The sequence below is a fragment of the Suncus etruscus genome, chromosome 12 (assembly GCF_024139225.1).
Source record: "Suncus etruscus isolate mSunEtr1 chromosome 12, mSunEtr1.pri.cur, whole genome shotgun sequence".
NCBI classification, from domain to species: domain Eukaryota; kingdom Metazoa; phylum Chordata; class Mammalia; order Eulipotyphla; family Soricidae; genus Suncus; species Suncus etruscus.
This window is the reverse complement of record NC_064859.1, coordinates 6,152,610-6,164,977: the sequence shown is the minus strand read 5'-3', so window position 1 is coordinate 6,164,977 and position 12,368 is coordinate 6,152,610. Positions and strand designations below refer to the sequence as shown.

The window sequence follows — 12,368 nt, the reverse complement described above, 5'->3', positions numbered from 1 at the left end:
CTTAATTCTTATTTGTGGTCTTTTAGTTCATTCCATGGATTCTAAGTTCTTTGATCATCCTCCAAATTTTCCCTTTTAAAGAAGATATATAGGTTTCTAGTTTTGTTAGGTCTTCAGAGTTCCTATTTTCATTCTCTAACATGGTGATGTTCTGCATTGTTTTCATATTGTATCCTTTGTGTGAGGTATTTTCTATGTGATGTGCTGGTATATATTGAGTAGGGGATAAGCACAACTGTGGAGTGGAGCAGAGTGGCTGTGCTACTTTGTTTTTGTCCTTTTGGACCAAGTGGGATGCTCATCTGCTCATCACTCAAGGGGCTCGTGCATCTGTAGAGGGAGCTTTCTCTTTTTTGTGTGTGGGTAGTGCTCACCTGCTTGTTCAAGTACAGTTTTGATATTCCAGAGATTCCACTATTCTCAACCAGAACCTCTAAGATCCTCAAGAAAGCTCTGCTTGACCAGAAACATAACCCAATGTGCTGGAGAACATACATTGTATGTGGGATTCCAGGTCCCCCATCATTTCTGGAAATAACAGTGAACCATTTAGGGAGAGTATCTCTACCTTCACCCCACAGCTGAATATCGCTCAAAAACAAGTAGCAAACCAACCAGATTAGCAATACTGCTCTTCTTCTTCTTCTTCTTCTTCTTCTTCTTCTTCTTCTTCTTCTTCTTCTTCTTCTTCTTCTTCTTCTTCTTCTTCTTCTTCTTCTTCTTCTTTCTCTTCCTCTTCTTTCTTCATCATCTTCTTTCTTCTTCATCTTCTTCTTCATCTTCACCTCATCATCATCTTCCTCATTCTCATTTTCCTCCTCCCCCTCCTCCTTTGTTTTGAAGCATGTATGGGAGAGCTCAAGGCTCTGAATTCAAAAATTACTCTTGGTGATATACAGGCGACCATACTAGATGGCAGTGTTTGAGCCTGGGTCAACCACATGCAAAGCAAATGCTCTAACTGCTGTACTATTGTTCTGGCCTGGAAATAAGAAGCATTTTAATAAAAAATGTGTTTCACTGAGTCTATAAAAATTTAGCTGAATTAATTATAGAGTGTCCTGAACTGGTTTGGAGTAACTTTAAATAATGATCTAATATTTTAATGAGATTAAGATGCTAGTAAACTGAAAAAAATAATTCACATTAGTTATAAAAACTTGGAAAGAAAATTTCAATTTGGAAGAGAAACTAAATAAAGAACAGATTTACTTAATGTTGTAATACACGCATCTGTGGAAGAATTTCAGATCATTCTACAAAGAACGCCATTCAGGGAGAAGAATTTGTAGTAGAACAAAGAGGAAGAATGCATTTTTTGAAAAGCAGATTTATATTAGAGTCTTTTTTTTTTTTTTTTTTTTTTGGTTTTTGGGCCACACCCTGTGACGCTCAGGGGTTACTCCTGGCTATGCGCTCAGAAGTTGCTCCTGGCTTCTTGGGGGACCATATGGGACGCCGGGGGATCGAAACGCGGTCTGTCCTAGGCTAGCGCAGGCAAGGCAGGCACCTTACCTCCTGCGCCACAGCCCGGCCCCATATTATTATATTAGACCCCATATATTAGAGTCTTAAGTGTTATTGCAGCAGGTAGAGCATTTGATTTTCACACTATCTGCCTAGGTTCAACTCCGACATCTGACATATGGTCCCTCAAGCACTTCCAGGAGTGACTCCTGAGTGTACAAAGCCAGTAATAACCCCTGAGCACTGCCAGTGTATTCCCAAAACAAAACAAAATAAAAGTTGATGATATCAATGCTGTGTAGAGTTTCCAAGTAGCATGATCAATTAAAGATCACAGTCACCTTGAACTTCTGTTTACAGAAAGGAAAAAATCTAGAACATGTGGGTTTATGTAAGTTAATTTGTTATGCAGGGTTGAATTCATTCTTTCCATTCGTCCCACTTTAAAGTGAGTGGCCAGTATTCCCTGTGAAAGAAACAAGGTTTTCTATCTAAACTTGATTTGTTCTCTAGAACAAATATATTTTAAGCATTTATTATAGTCTAGATAACATGGCTGTAATAGTATTAATTTGCATGATTTTTATGAACAAAGTTATGTTATAACCACCACCACAGTGCCCAAATCCTCCATCAGTATTTAGTCACATACCTAGCACTTCTCGTCCCTCTTCCTACCTTGGCAATATCGTATGGCAATCAGTGATCAAGTGTTTAACCTCTGTTTTATTGTCTTACTGCAAATATTTTATAAATATCTAGCTATCTTAACATCTAAAACTTTCTTATTTATCACCATCAATATTTTCCTTATCTTTCCTTTGGTTGGAGCAGAGTTGGGAGTCAGCATGTAGTTATTTTGTATTCCATAAAATGTGAATCTTTGGAATGTGTTTATTTGCTTAGGATGTGTGTGATAAAATTTAGGTTGCATGTTCTCATTTCTGCATGAGTTTATGCTTCTCCAGGAAGCTGGCATATATACAGATGATTACAAAACCACAAACAAGCCAGTGGTAGTAGAATACTGGGATTCTCTAAGAGGACAGAAGAGAAGAGATAGAGATGTGAAAGACAGAATTATGGCAATAGGCAAAAAGTATGATTCTCAGTGACAAGCCAGAACACACTGTCAGCTTAAAAAAGAGGACCATAAATGCTGTTTAGACCTTTGAACTAGTCTATCTACTACTAATAGTAGATAAGAAATGGTTTGGTTACAAGTTTTGCCATTTATCTTTTACAGTATATCAAAGAAATTATTTAACTTTCTTAATCCATAAGGTTTCTGGTTTCTACATATGCAAGTTCCATGAATGTTGGCACAAAACAAAGAGATGCTGCTTGTCTTGGAGTGATGTCACCAAAGATTACATGAGGGAATACAGAAAAAGACATTCAAATATTTTATTCATGATGGTGAAAGATTTTTCAAACATGTAAAACTTTAAAAATCAGTAAGGCAGTTAGGTTGTGGTTAAGAATACAAGCAGCTCCCACCTTGGTATGGTTAAAGGTGATATTAAGGAACCCTTCAAGGGTTAGGGTTAGGGTTACAGTGTTTTATTTACAGTCCTAGGTCTTCACTCAGACCCTTTTCTACTCACTGACACTCAGAACAACTTTCTGTAACCATAAGCTCAGTTCATGCCAAAAGTCCTACAGAAGTGTATAGTTTTGATCTTTTGCTTGGTCTTTTTCTATATATAGTGTAAATTGTGACTCCTATAAGTCTTTTTGTAAATATGTTTAGTGTATAAATATTTAGATGCACAATTATTATTGTTCTAAAATTGCCTGTAATATTAACTATAAAATATTATATAGTGGTTAGCTTAGGAACAGCAGGTTGCACTGCATAGCTTAGGTGTATCTCTATTAGGTCTATTGTTGTGTATGTAAACATTTTATGGGATTATTATGTTACTGACCCTACCCTAATCAGTGATTGTGCCCTACCCTAGGGTGTGACCTGGCATTCAGCCCCCACCCTAGGGTGGTACCTGATTCTGCTTCCACCATTGGGTGGTCTCTGATCCCACCATTGGGTGGTACCTGATTCTGGGGGATAAAAAAAGGGTCTGTGGAAGGTGAGGGGCTTTTGGCTGGAACTGATGCTGAGGCTTTGGACTTCAGTCTTGTCCACCGAATAAAGCTAATATTTCCACAAGCGAGCAGTTTACCCGCCGCTTCACCTCAGAACCGCCGGCTGAACAGGGTAACAGGGTTGCAGACGCGTGCTCTGAGCGGGAGGGGAAAAACCTCATCCTCCATCCCTCCATCAGTCAACCTCTTCAGGGGCTTATCTATCTATCTATCTATCTATCTATCTATCTATCTATCTATCTATCTATCTATCTATCTATCTATCTATCTATCTATCTATCAATCATCTATCTATCTATCATCTATCTATCTATCTATCTATCTATCTATCTATCTATCTATCTATCTATCTATCTATCTATCTATCTATCTATCTATCTATCATCTATCTATCATCTATCTATCTATCTATCTATCTATCTATCTATCTATCTATCTATCTATCTATCTATCTATCTATCTATCTATCTATCTATCTATCTATCTATCTATCTATATCTCTATCTATCTATCTATCTATCATCTATCATCTATCATCTATCTATCAATCTATCTATCATCATTAGACTAAACCATCTATAATTGTGTACATACACTCAGGTACTTGCACAATGATAAAATTACCCCAAGACTCATTTCTTGCAAGATTTCCCCATTGTGAATAGGATAAACAACAAGATTAATTGAACAATTTTGGTTACACCTTTAAAAAAATTGGAGGGGATATGGAGCCACAACTGATAGTGCTCAGGACTTACTCCTGGTACTATGCTCAAGAATTACTTTTGTTTCTTGTTTTTGTTTTTGAACTGCAACCGAAAGTGCTCAGGAATTATTCCTGGCTCTGCATTCGAATTACTCCTGGCAGTGCTCGGGGACCATAACTAGGGGAGCTTTAGTTAGTCATGTGCAAGTTAAGCGCCCTACTTTCTTACCTGCTTCAGCTTCAACTTTGCCTTTTTAACGATGTGACATAATTTATGGTTTTTTTGTATTTGAATTGTAAACAAATACTGGGCTGAATATCCTTGTATGTAAATCTTCATTTGTAACTATTTAATTAGAACAAATGATTAGAAGTATTATTACATTTTATAGAATATTCTCTCTCTCTTTCTCTCTCTTTTTGCTTTTTGGGCCCCAGTTGCCGACACTCAGGAGTTACTCCTAGCTATGCACTCAGAAATTGCTCCTTTCTTGGCGAACCATATGGGATGTCGGGAGATTAAATTGTGGTCCATCCTAGGTCAGCCGCATGCAAGGCAAACGTCCTACTGCTTGCGCCATCGCTCCGGTCCCAGGATATTCTCTCTTAAATTAAATATTACATTAAATTAAACTGATTACATATGCCAAAGACTTTTCTTATGGCGCGTAAATGTTTAGGGTCCCATAGATTTTATAGATTTCTATGTCCAATTTGTGCATTATAATGAAATACTTAACATAAAATTTTTTAGGTGGCAAGGGTTGAAGCTACATATATCCTCACATATTTAGTTAAATAGCAGTCTATCATTCTTTAACATAATTTAACTTCTGTTTATAAAAATTAAGAGATAAAGTTTTTTTAGAATAAAAAGGACTCGGACCTCTGATGCTCTATTTCAAAACCCAGATATGTACTGTAAATAATGACTAAGTAAGCCTTAATTTACAAAGGCAAACAGTTCTAAGTTTTCTTCTTAGGTAATTCAAGCCTTACAATCAGTAGACAAGGTCTTTGGAATGTTGATGGAAGGTCTCAAACTGCGGAACTTGCAGAATTGTGTGAATATAATTCTTTTGGCCGACCATGGTATGTATTGTTTTAATTATATTTTGACATTGAATATGCTTTAATGCTACAATGGATATACTAAAGTACTAATGATATTTTGTGTACCTACTGAGATAGTTCAGAGGCCTGGACTATATACTTTATGTAGGGGAAAACAAGGTTTGATCCTCAGCACCACACAGTTCCTTTCATTGAACCAGGAGTTGTCCCTTATATTTTCAAGTTTATATTTCTAGAGCAAGAAATGTTTAAAGGAGTAAAGAATGAGTTTTGTGGTGGACTGCAATAAATAGAGGATAAATTACATATTGTAGATAATATTATCAGATTGTCTCTGCAGATTCATTCTCATATAAATTTTCTATAAAATGGAGTTGGAAGTAGTTGAGAACTAATTGCTGTGTTTGGTTTATAATTCAATCATAAAAGCACTTTGGAGATCTACATTTAATAGGTTATTTAAACATAAAAATTGGCAACCATTTTCTACTGGTTAAAGATTTCCATATTAGTTAGAACACATCCAATATATATTTTTTAAATAATGTGAATAGACTTCTATAAAGTCTCTGCCATTTTATATTTATCCACTTGACATTAATGATCCATTTCAATGAACCCTAGTGTTAAGGAGCAGGACAGCTACCATACTGCAATTTTACCATTACATGCAATTTTAAAGTACAGTACATGAGAGAGTGATAGTAAAGCAGGTAGGGCACTTGCCTTGTATGTGGCCTATCTAGGTTAGATTCCTGGCATCTCTTATGATTCCTTGAACCCACCAGTAGTGACCCTTGAGCTTAGAGCCAGGGTAAGTCCTCAGCACTGCTGAATGTGGTTCAAAAATAAAAAATAAATTACAGTACCTCTTCGCTTAACATCATTAATAGAACCTGGACACAATAACTTGGAGAGATAAAGTATAATGTACAAAGGCAAGTCTAACTTTTCATTTAATATAACAGGGATATTTTATTTCTCATCAATTTACAAAGAAATTATGTTGAACAAGATAATTTTATTTGAAGCCTTGCTATATTCTTTTGTCCAGAAAATATTTTTAACTGCCCACTCAATGCCAAGTATGTTACTAGATCAAGCATTTTCACAAGTATATACAACAGAAATGATTCCTTTTTGAAATAGAATGATATGAACTATTTTCTGGGTTCAAAATAATTTTCAATAGCTCTGAAATAACTATATGGGGTGCAGAGAGGATAGGAGCTTGTCTTTAGAACCTTTGTTTATATTTTTGAATACCAAGATAATGGCAAGCACAGTGAGTATTTGAACAGTTTTTAAATGCCACCCCCAGCACTTTAACTATTGTTTCAAAATTAAAGAGTGTATTTCAATGTAGCATGGAAGATATAGTACAGGAAAAGGGCACTTACCTTTTATCCTATTGATGTCCATTTGAATCTCCACCACTATATATGGTTCTTCAACTCCCTCACAAGATAACAATAAGTATAAATAACATATATTAAAGAAATGACACAATATAAATATTAAAACAAAAACAGACAGTTAAATTTTAAATTGTGATATGATTTGAAGCTTGTTTAGGTATGGTAAGTGATTTTTTGTTATTGTTACTTGTTTTTTTTTTGTTTGTTTGTTTTGTTTTGGGCTATATCTGATGATGCTCAAGGGTTACCTCTGGTTTTGCAAAGGATGCTGTGGATTGACCCTGGGCCAGCTGGATGCAAGATAAATTCCACTGTGCTATCACTCTTGCCCCTAAATAATCATATTTTAGAGCACATCTACTTACATAATAGAAACTATATTTTTGAGATGTCCTTAGTCTCTTAATGTTTTTTTTTACTTTATTAAGTTTTTTATTTTATGAAAATACATTTGCTATTTAAAATTTTAAACTGTACATTTGTGTGTTTAGAAAGGTATCTTGCATAGCATACCAACAATTATTGTAAAAAGCTAACTTTCTACAGAGGATTTTCTTAATCAAAATTACTTTAATTTAGAAACATTAATTGTTCTATATTAAGCGAATGACCAGTTTACAGTTCTAGTCTATAAGTTTTATTAAAATGACATTTCTAATAAAAACTCTTTGTATTTTCACTGTCAGGATTTTCAAGATTTGTCACTTAGAATATTGTATAGGCTCTTAGTGAAACTTAGTTTGAAGTCTATAACATAAAGTGTTCCTTATGGCATAATAATGTTACAATCTCTAATATTCAGTGTTTTTTTTAATTCAGGAATGGATCAGACTTACTGTGATAAAGTAGAATATATGACTGATTATTTTTCTGAAATAAACTTCTACATGTATGAAGGGCCTTCCCCTCGTATCAGGTCGAGAAATGTGCCCCAGGACTTTTTTTCTTGTAAGTATCAAGTAACCCATGTGAAGAAAAATGGTAAAATTGAAAATGAACAACTGAAGTTTTCTAATTCTAAGAAAGTAAGGATTATTAGGTCTCTATTATGATTTCTTGGGAAGATTAGAAGCAAATGAAAAATTTCTATGGTTAAATATAGTTAGCTTATAAAGTTTATGGTAAATCTAATATTTTTAGGTTCTAAATATTCACATTATAAAATGGAAAAATAGTTACATTTCAATAGTCTTTTGTTTTGTCAAATATTAGTCATTGGTAAACAAATGTATAACATTTGAGTTGTTCACAAGTGTTTGCAATTGTATCAATTGTAATATATTATTTTTTAATTTTCAGTTAATTCTGAAGAAATTGTTAGAAATCTTAGTGTAAGTATATGTTCTCCTAAAATATCTGAATTACTGCTATGCCTTTAACCTGTATTTTAAGAAATTTATATTCTATACTTTGAAGTTCAACTCTCTTATAATTTATTTTAAACCTTCTAGCAACACTTCTTTCATGCATACCAGTGTTGTAATCTTAGCTGTTTTAATTTTTTGGTTGGAAATGTTTAGTTTTGTTTGTTGTCTGTTCATTTTTTTAGTTCTCCTAGCCTAGGGAATAAGTGAGGGATAGCCATTGATTTCTAATTTCTAATTGAAAAGGTCTTAGGGCCAGAGAGATAGCACAACGGTCTGGCGTTTGCCTTGCAAGCATCCTATCCAGGATGGACGATGATTCGAATCCCGGTATCCCAGATGATCCTCCGTGCCTGCCAGGAGTGACTTCTGAGTGCACAGCAGGAGTAACCCTGAGTGCTGCCGGGTGTGACCCAAAAAACAAAAAAGAAAAAAAAAAAAAAAAGAAAAGAAAAAAGAAAAAAAAAAAAAAGAAGAAGTCCTTACAGGGCTGGAGAGAGATACACAGGGTATAAGGCTCTTCTCTTGTGCATTCTGGAACCCCATTTCTATTCCCAGCTCAACACATGGTCTACTGAAGACCAAGGTGTGATTCCTAAGTAGAAATCTAGAGTAACCCCTGAGCTCTACCAATAATGGCCCCAAACCTTAAAAAAATGTTTTTAATTATTATCTTTAATTAGGCACCATGATCATACGCATGTTTGTCGTTGGATTTTAGTTATAAATAAAAAGAACACTCCCCTTCACCAGTGCAACATTCCCATCACCAATGCCCCCAATTTCACTCCTACCTCGACCCCTGTCTGTATTTCTTAAGGAGGTAAAGAAAAAATTTCAGTGCTTGAAGTTTGTTTCTTCTGCTGTATATATTATTTTGAATTGGTAAAAATATATGAATTTGATTAAAATACAAATGTAAGAAAATGTAATAGGGCAACAACTTCCAGCTACTCTAACTGTGGACTTGGGCTGTATTACCTCCCAATTGTGCCAAACTTGGTTTCTAGTCCCAGATACCCACCTGAGACTTTGCTTTCAGTAGCCATATTGTCACCTGAACTTTGTGAGTAAACTGCTCCCTTGACTCTAGGCTGATCTCTCAAAGCCACACTCTACCTGGTGCCTGTGTGCAGGGAATGAAGCCAAGCTGAGCCTCGCAGCAGCTCTCCTCTTCTGAACCTTTCCTCAGCTCCTCAACCAGGCATTCAAGTCCTCAATGATCTGGGCCAGCTCCCTCTTTTTTTTTTTTTATTTATTTTTATTTTTTTTGTCCCCCAATTCACAATACGGACCAGGCAAAGGGCCTGTGTTGAGGTGTACATGGGATGCATTTACTGTACCTCCTCTTTCTATACAGTCAGTGTAAAGAACACAGCCTATGGTAAGAATTGGGAGGCCTTATCTTTTTTTTCTTTTTTCTTTTGTGATTTAAAAAAAAATAACCTTCACCAGTGCAACATTCCCATGACCAATATCCCAAGTGTTCTTCCTCCCCACCCCACACCAGCCTGTACTCTAGACAGGCTTTCTACTTCCTTCATTCAGTCACATTTTGTTATGATAGTTCTCAGTGTAATTATTTCTGTGACTGCACTAAATGATCCCTGTGGTGAGCTTCATGTCAGGAGCTGGACCCTCCAGTCCTCCTCTATTTTGTCTCTGAGAATCATTACACAAATGTTATTCATTTTTCTCAAAACCCATAAATGAGGGAAACCATTCTGTGTTTATCTCTCTCCCTCTGACTTATTTCACTCAGCATAATAGATAGGGTTTAATATCCAAAAATATTCAAAGTACTGACAGAACTTTACAAGAAAAAAACATCTAACCCCATCAAAAAATGGGGAGAAAAAATGAACAGACTCTTTGACAAAAAAGAAATACAAATGGCTAAAAAGCACATGACAAAATGCTCCACATCAGGGAGATGCAAATCAAAACAACTATGAGGTACCATCTCAAGCCACAGAAATTGGCACACATCAGAAAAAATTAGAACAAGCAGTGCTGGCGGGGATGTGGAGAGAAAGAAACTCTTTTTTTTTTTTTTTTTTTGGTTTTGGTTTTTGGGTCACACTCGGCGGTGCTCAGGGGTTACTCCTGGCTGTCTGCTCAGAAATAGCTCCTGGCAGGCACGGGGGACCATATGGGACACCGGGATTCAAACTAACCACCTTTGGTCCTGGATCGGCTGCTTGCAAGGCAAACGCTGCTGTGCTATCTCTCCGGGCCCGAGAAAGGAACTCTTATTCACTACTGGTGGGAATGCCGTCTGGTCTAACCTTTGTGGAAAGCGATATGGAGATTTCTCCAAAAGCTGGAAGTTGAGCTCCCATACGATCCAGCTATACCACTCCTAGGGATATATTCTAGGAACACAAAAATACAATACAAAAATTCCTTTCTCACACCTATATTCATAGCAGCATTATTTAGAATAGCCAGACTCTGGAAACAGCCTAGATGTCCCTCAATAGATGAATGGTTAAAGAAACTATGGTACATATACACAATGGAATATTATGCAGCCATCAGAAGAGATGAAGTCATAAAATTTTCCTCTTATTTTCCTCTTTTTAATTGATTTTTTATTTAAAGAAAATGCATCACATAGTTGACATAACTGATAATAATAAAGGTGTTTAAATAAAGACATTATAAAAATAGAAAGAAAAACTAAAAAATAAAATGGAAGAGTAGAAAAAAGATAAAGTACAGTAGCAAGTATATTTGTGAAAATTATTGTATCTGCAATAAAGTCATTTAATACAAAAGCAGAAGGTGTAGTAAGCTTTTTCTTTACAGATAAGAGATAAAAAGATAACCTACCATTTTACAAACTAGTTAATTATTTTCAGAAAAACATTCCCACTAGGAGTAAAATACTTCAACTAATGATGATCTGTGTCCTGTATTAAACTTCTATTTTTAGAAAATCAGGCCCAATCGCTTCTCGGCCTTTTGGCTAAGGTCAAGTGTAGAAAATCAGGCCCAGACTGTACATCCATAATATTCTAGTTTGTGATATGCAGTAACATCTACTTTGTTCTTAGATAATATGACCCAATGTTTTAACTCTAGTGGCTTCACCTCAAATTCTAAAAAGTATGAGAAAGCTTCAGACTTCTTTAGAGGTTAACAGAGTACTTCCAGTTTTCTTTGTACTTGTTCTGGAAATTTTCCAGTCTGCATAAACGATTTCCTAATAATCTATGGACCTAAAGGCAGTTCATCAGATATTATTAACTTCTTGCCTGGAAATCATAAAATTATTGACTGAAGAAAAAATCTCAGGTAAAAACAGAAGAGAAGAAAAAATCTCAGGTAAAAACAGAAGAGAAGAAAAAAAAATAGCTTAGATAAGATACCGAACTAAGCAAGAAAAAAAAAACTTGTCTAAAATACGTATAGTAAATATTTTTCTCTCCACTCCCTTTTCATTTTTTAACTCTTCCTTTCCCCCATTTTTGTGGTTCTTAAAATTGGTTTGGTGGCCTCTGAGATGGTCCAAAGGTCTGGAATACATGTTTTATGTATGGGAGCCCAGTTTCATCACAGAGAATGGCCTCTGAGCACCACCAGGTATGACTGACCATGACCCCTCCACACTCCAATTGTTTTTATTCAACTTTTTTTATTTAAACACCGTGATTACAAACATGATTATAGTTGTATGATTACAGTCATGTAAAGAGCACCCCCCCCTTCACCGGTGCAACATTCCCAACACCAATTTCCCAGATCTCCCTCCTCCCCACCCCCTACACCTGTACTCAAGACAGGCTTTCTACTTCCCTCATTCATTCACATTGTTATGATAGTTTTCAGTGTAGTCATCTCTGCAACTGCACTCATCACTCTATGTGATGAGCTGCATGTCCTGAGCTGCACCTACCAGCCCTCATCTCTCTTGTCTCTGAGATACTGTTAAAAATGTCCTTCATTTTTCTTAAAGCCCATAGATGAGTGAAACCATTCTGCGTCTTTCTCTCTCCCTCTGACTTACTTCACTCAGCATAATAGATTCCATGTACATCCATGTATAGGAAAATTTCATGACTTCATCTCTCCTGATGGCTGCATAGTATTCCATTGTGTATATGTACCACAGTTTCTTCAGCCACTCATCTGTTGAAGGGCATCTTGGTTGTTTTTTATTCAATTTTTTAATGGTTCCTATTTTCTAATAAAATTTTTATTTCCCTCAGAGCATAAGTAAAAAGTGAC

At 35.7% G+C, this 12,368-nt stretch overlaps 1 protein-coding gene and 1 non-coding gene across 2 annotated transcripts in view; one reads left to right on the top strand and one right to left on the bottom strand.

Annotated features, from left to right (window-relative positions):
• The window catches only part of ENPP3 (ectonucleotide pyrophosphatase/phosphodiesterase 3), a 158,503-nt gene that overhangs the window by 72,511 nt on the left and 73,624 nt on the right, over positions 1–12,368 (top strand). The window contains exons 12-14 of the mRNA XM_049785172.1: positions 5,263–5,371; positions 7,591–7,719; positions 8,071–8,102. Coding sequence (XP_049641129.1) covers positions 5,263–5,371; positions 7,591–7,719; positions 8,071–8,102 — 270 coding nt within the window. The remainder of the gene's footprint in view (positions 1–5,262; positions 5,372–7,590; positions 7,720–8,070; positions 8,103–12,368) is intronic.
• On the bottom strand, positions 9,404–9,536 carry LOC126024809 (small nucleolar RNA SNORA51). The gene has a single exon (XR_007500909.1). It is a non-coding gene; the product is annotated as a small nucleolar RNA SNORA51 (small nucleolar RNA).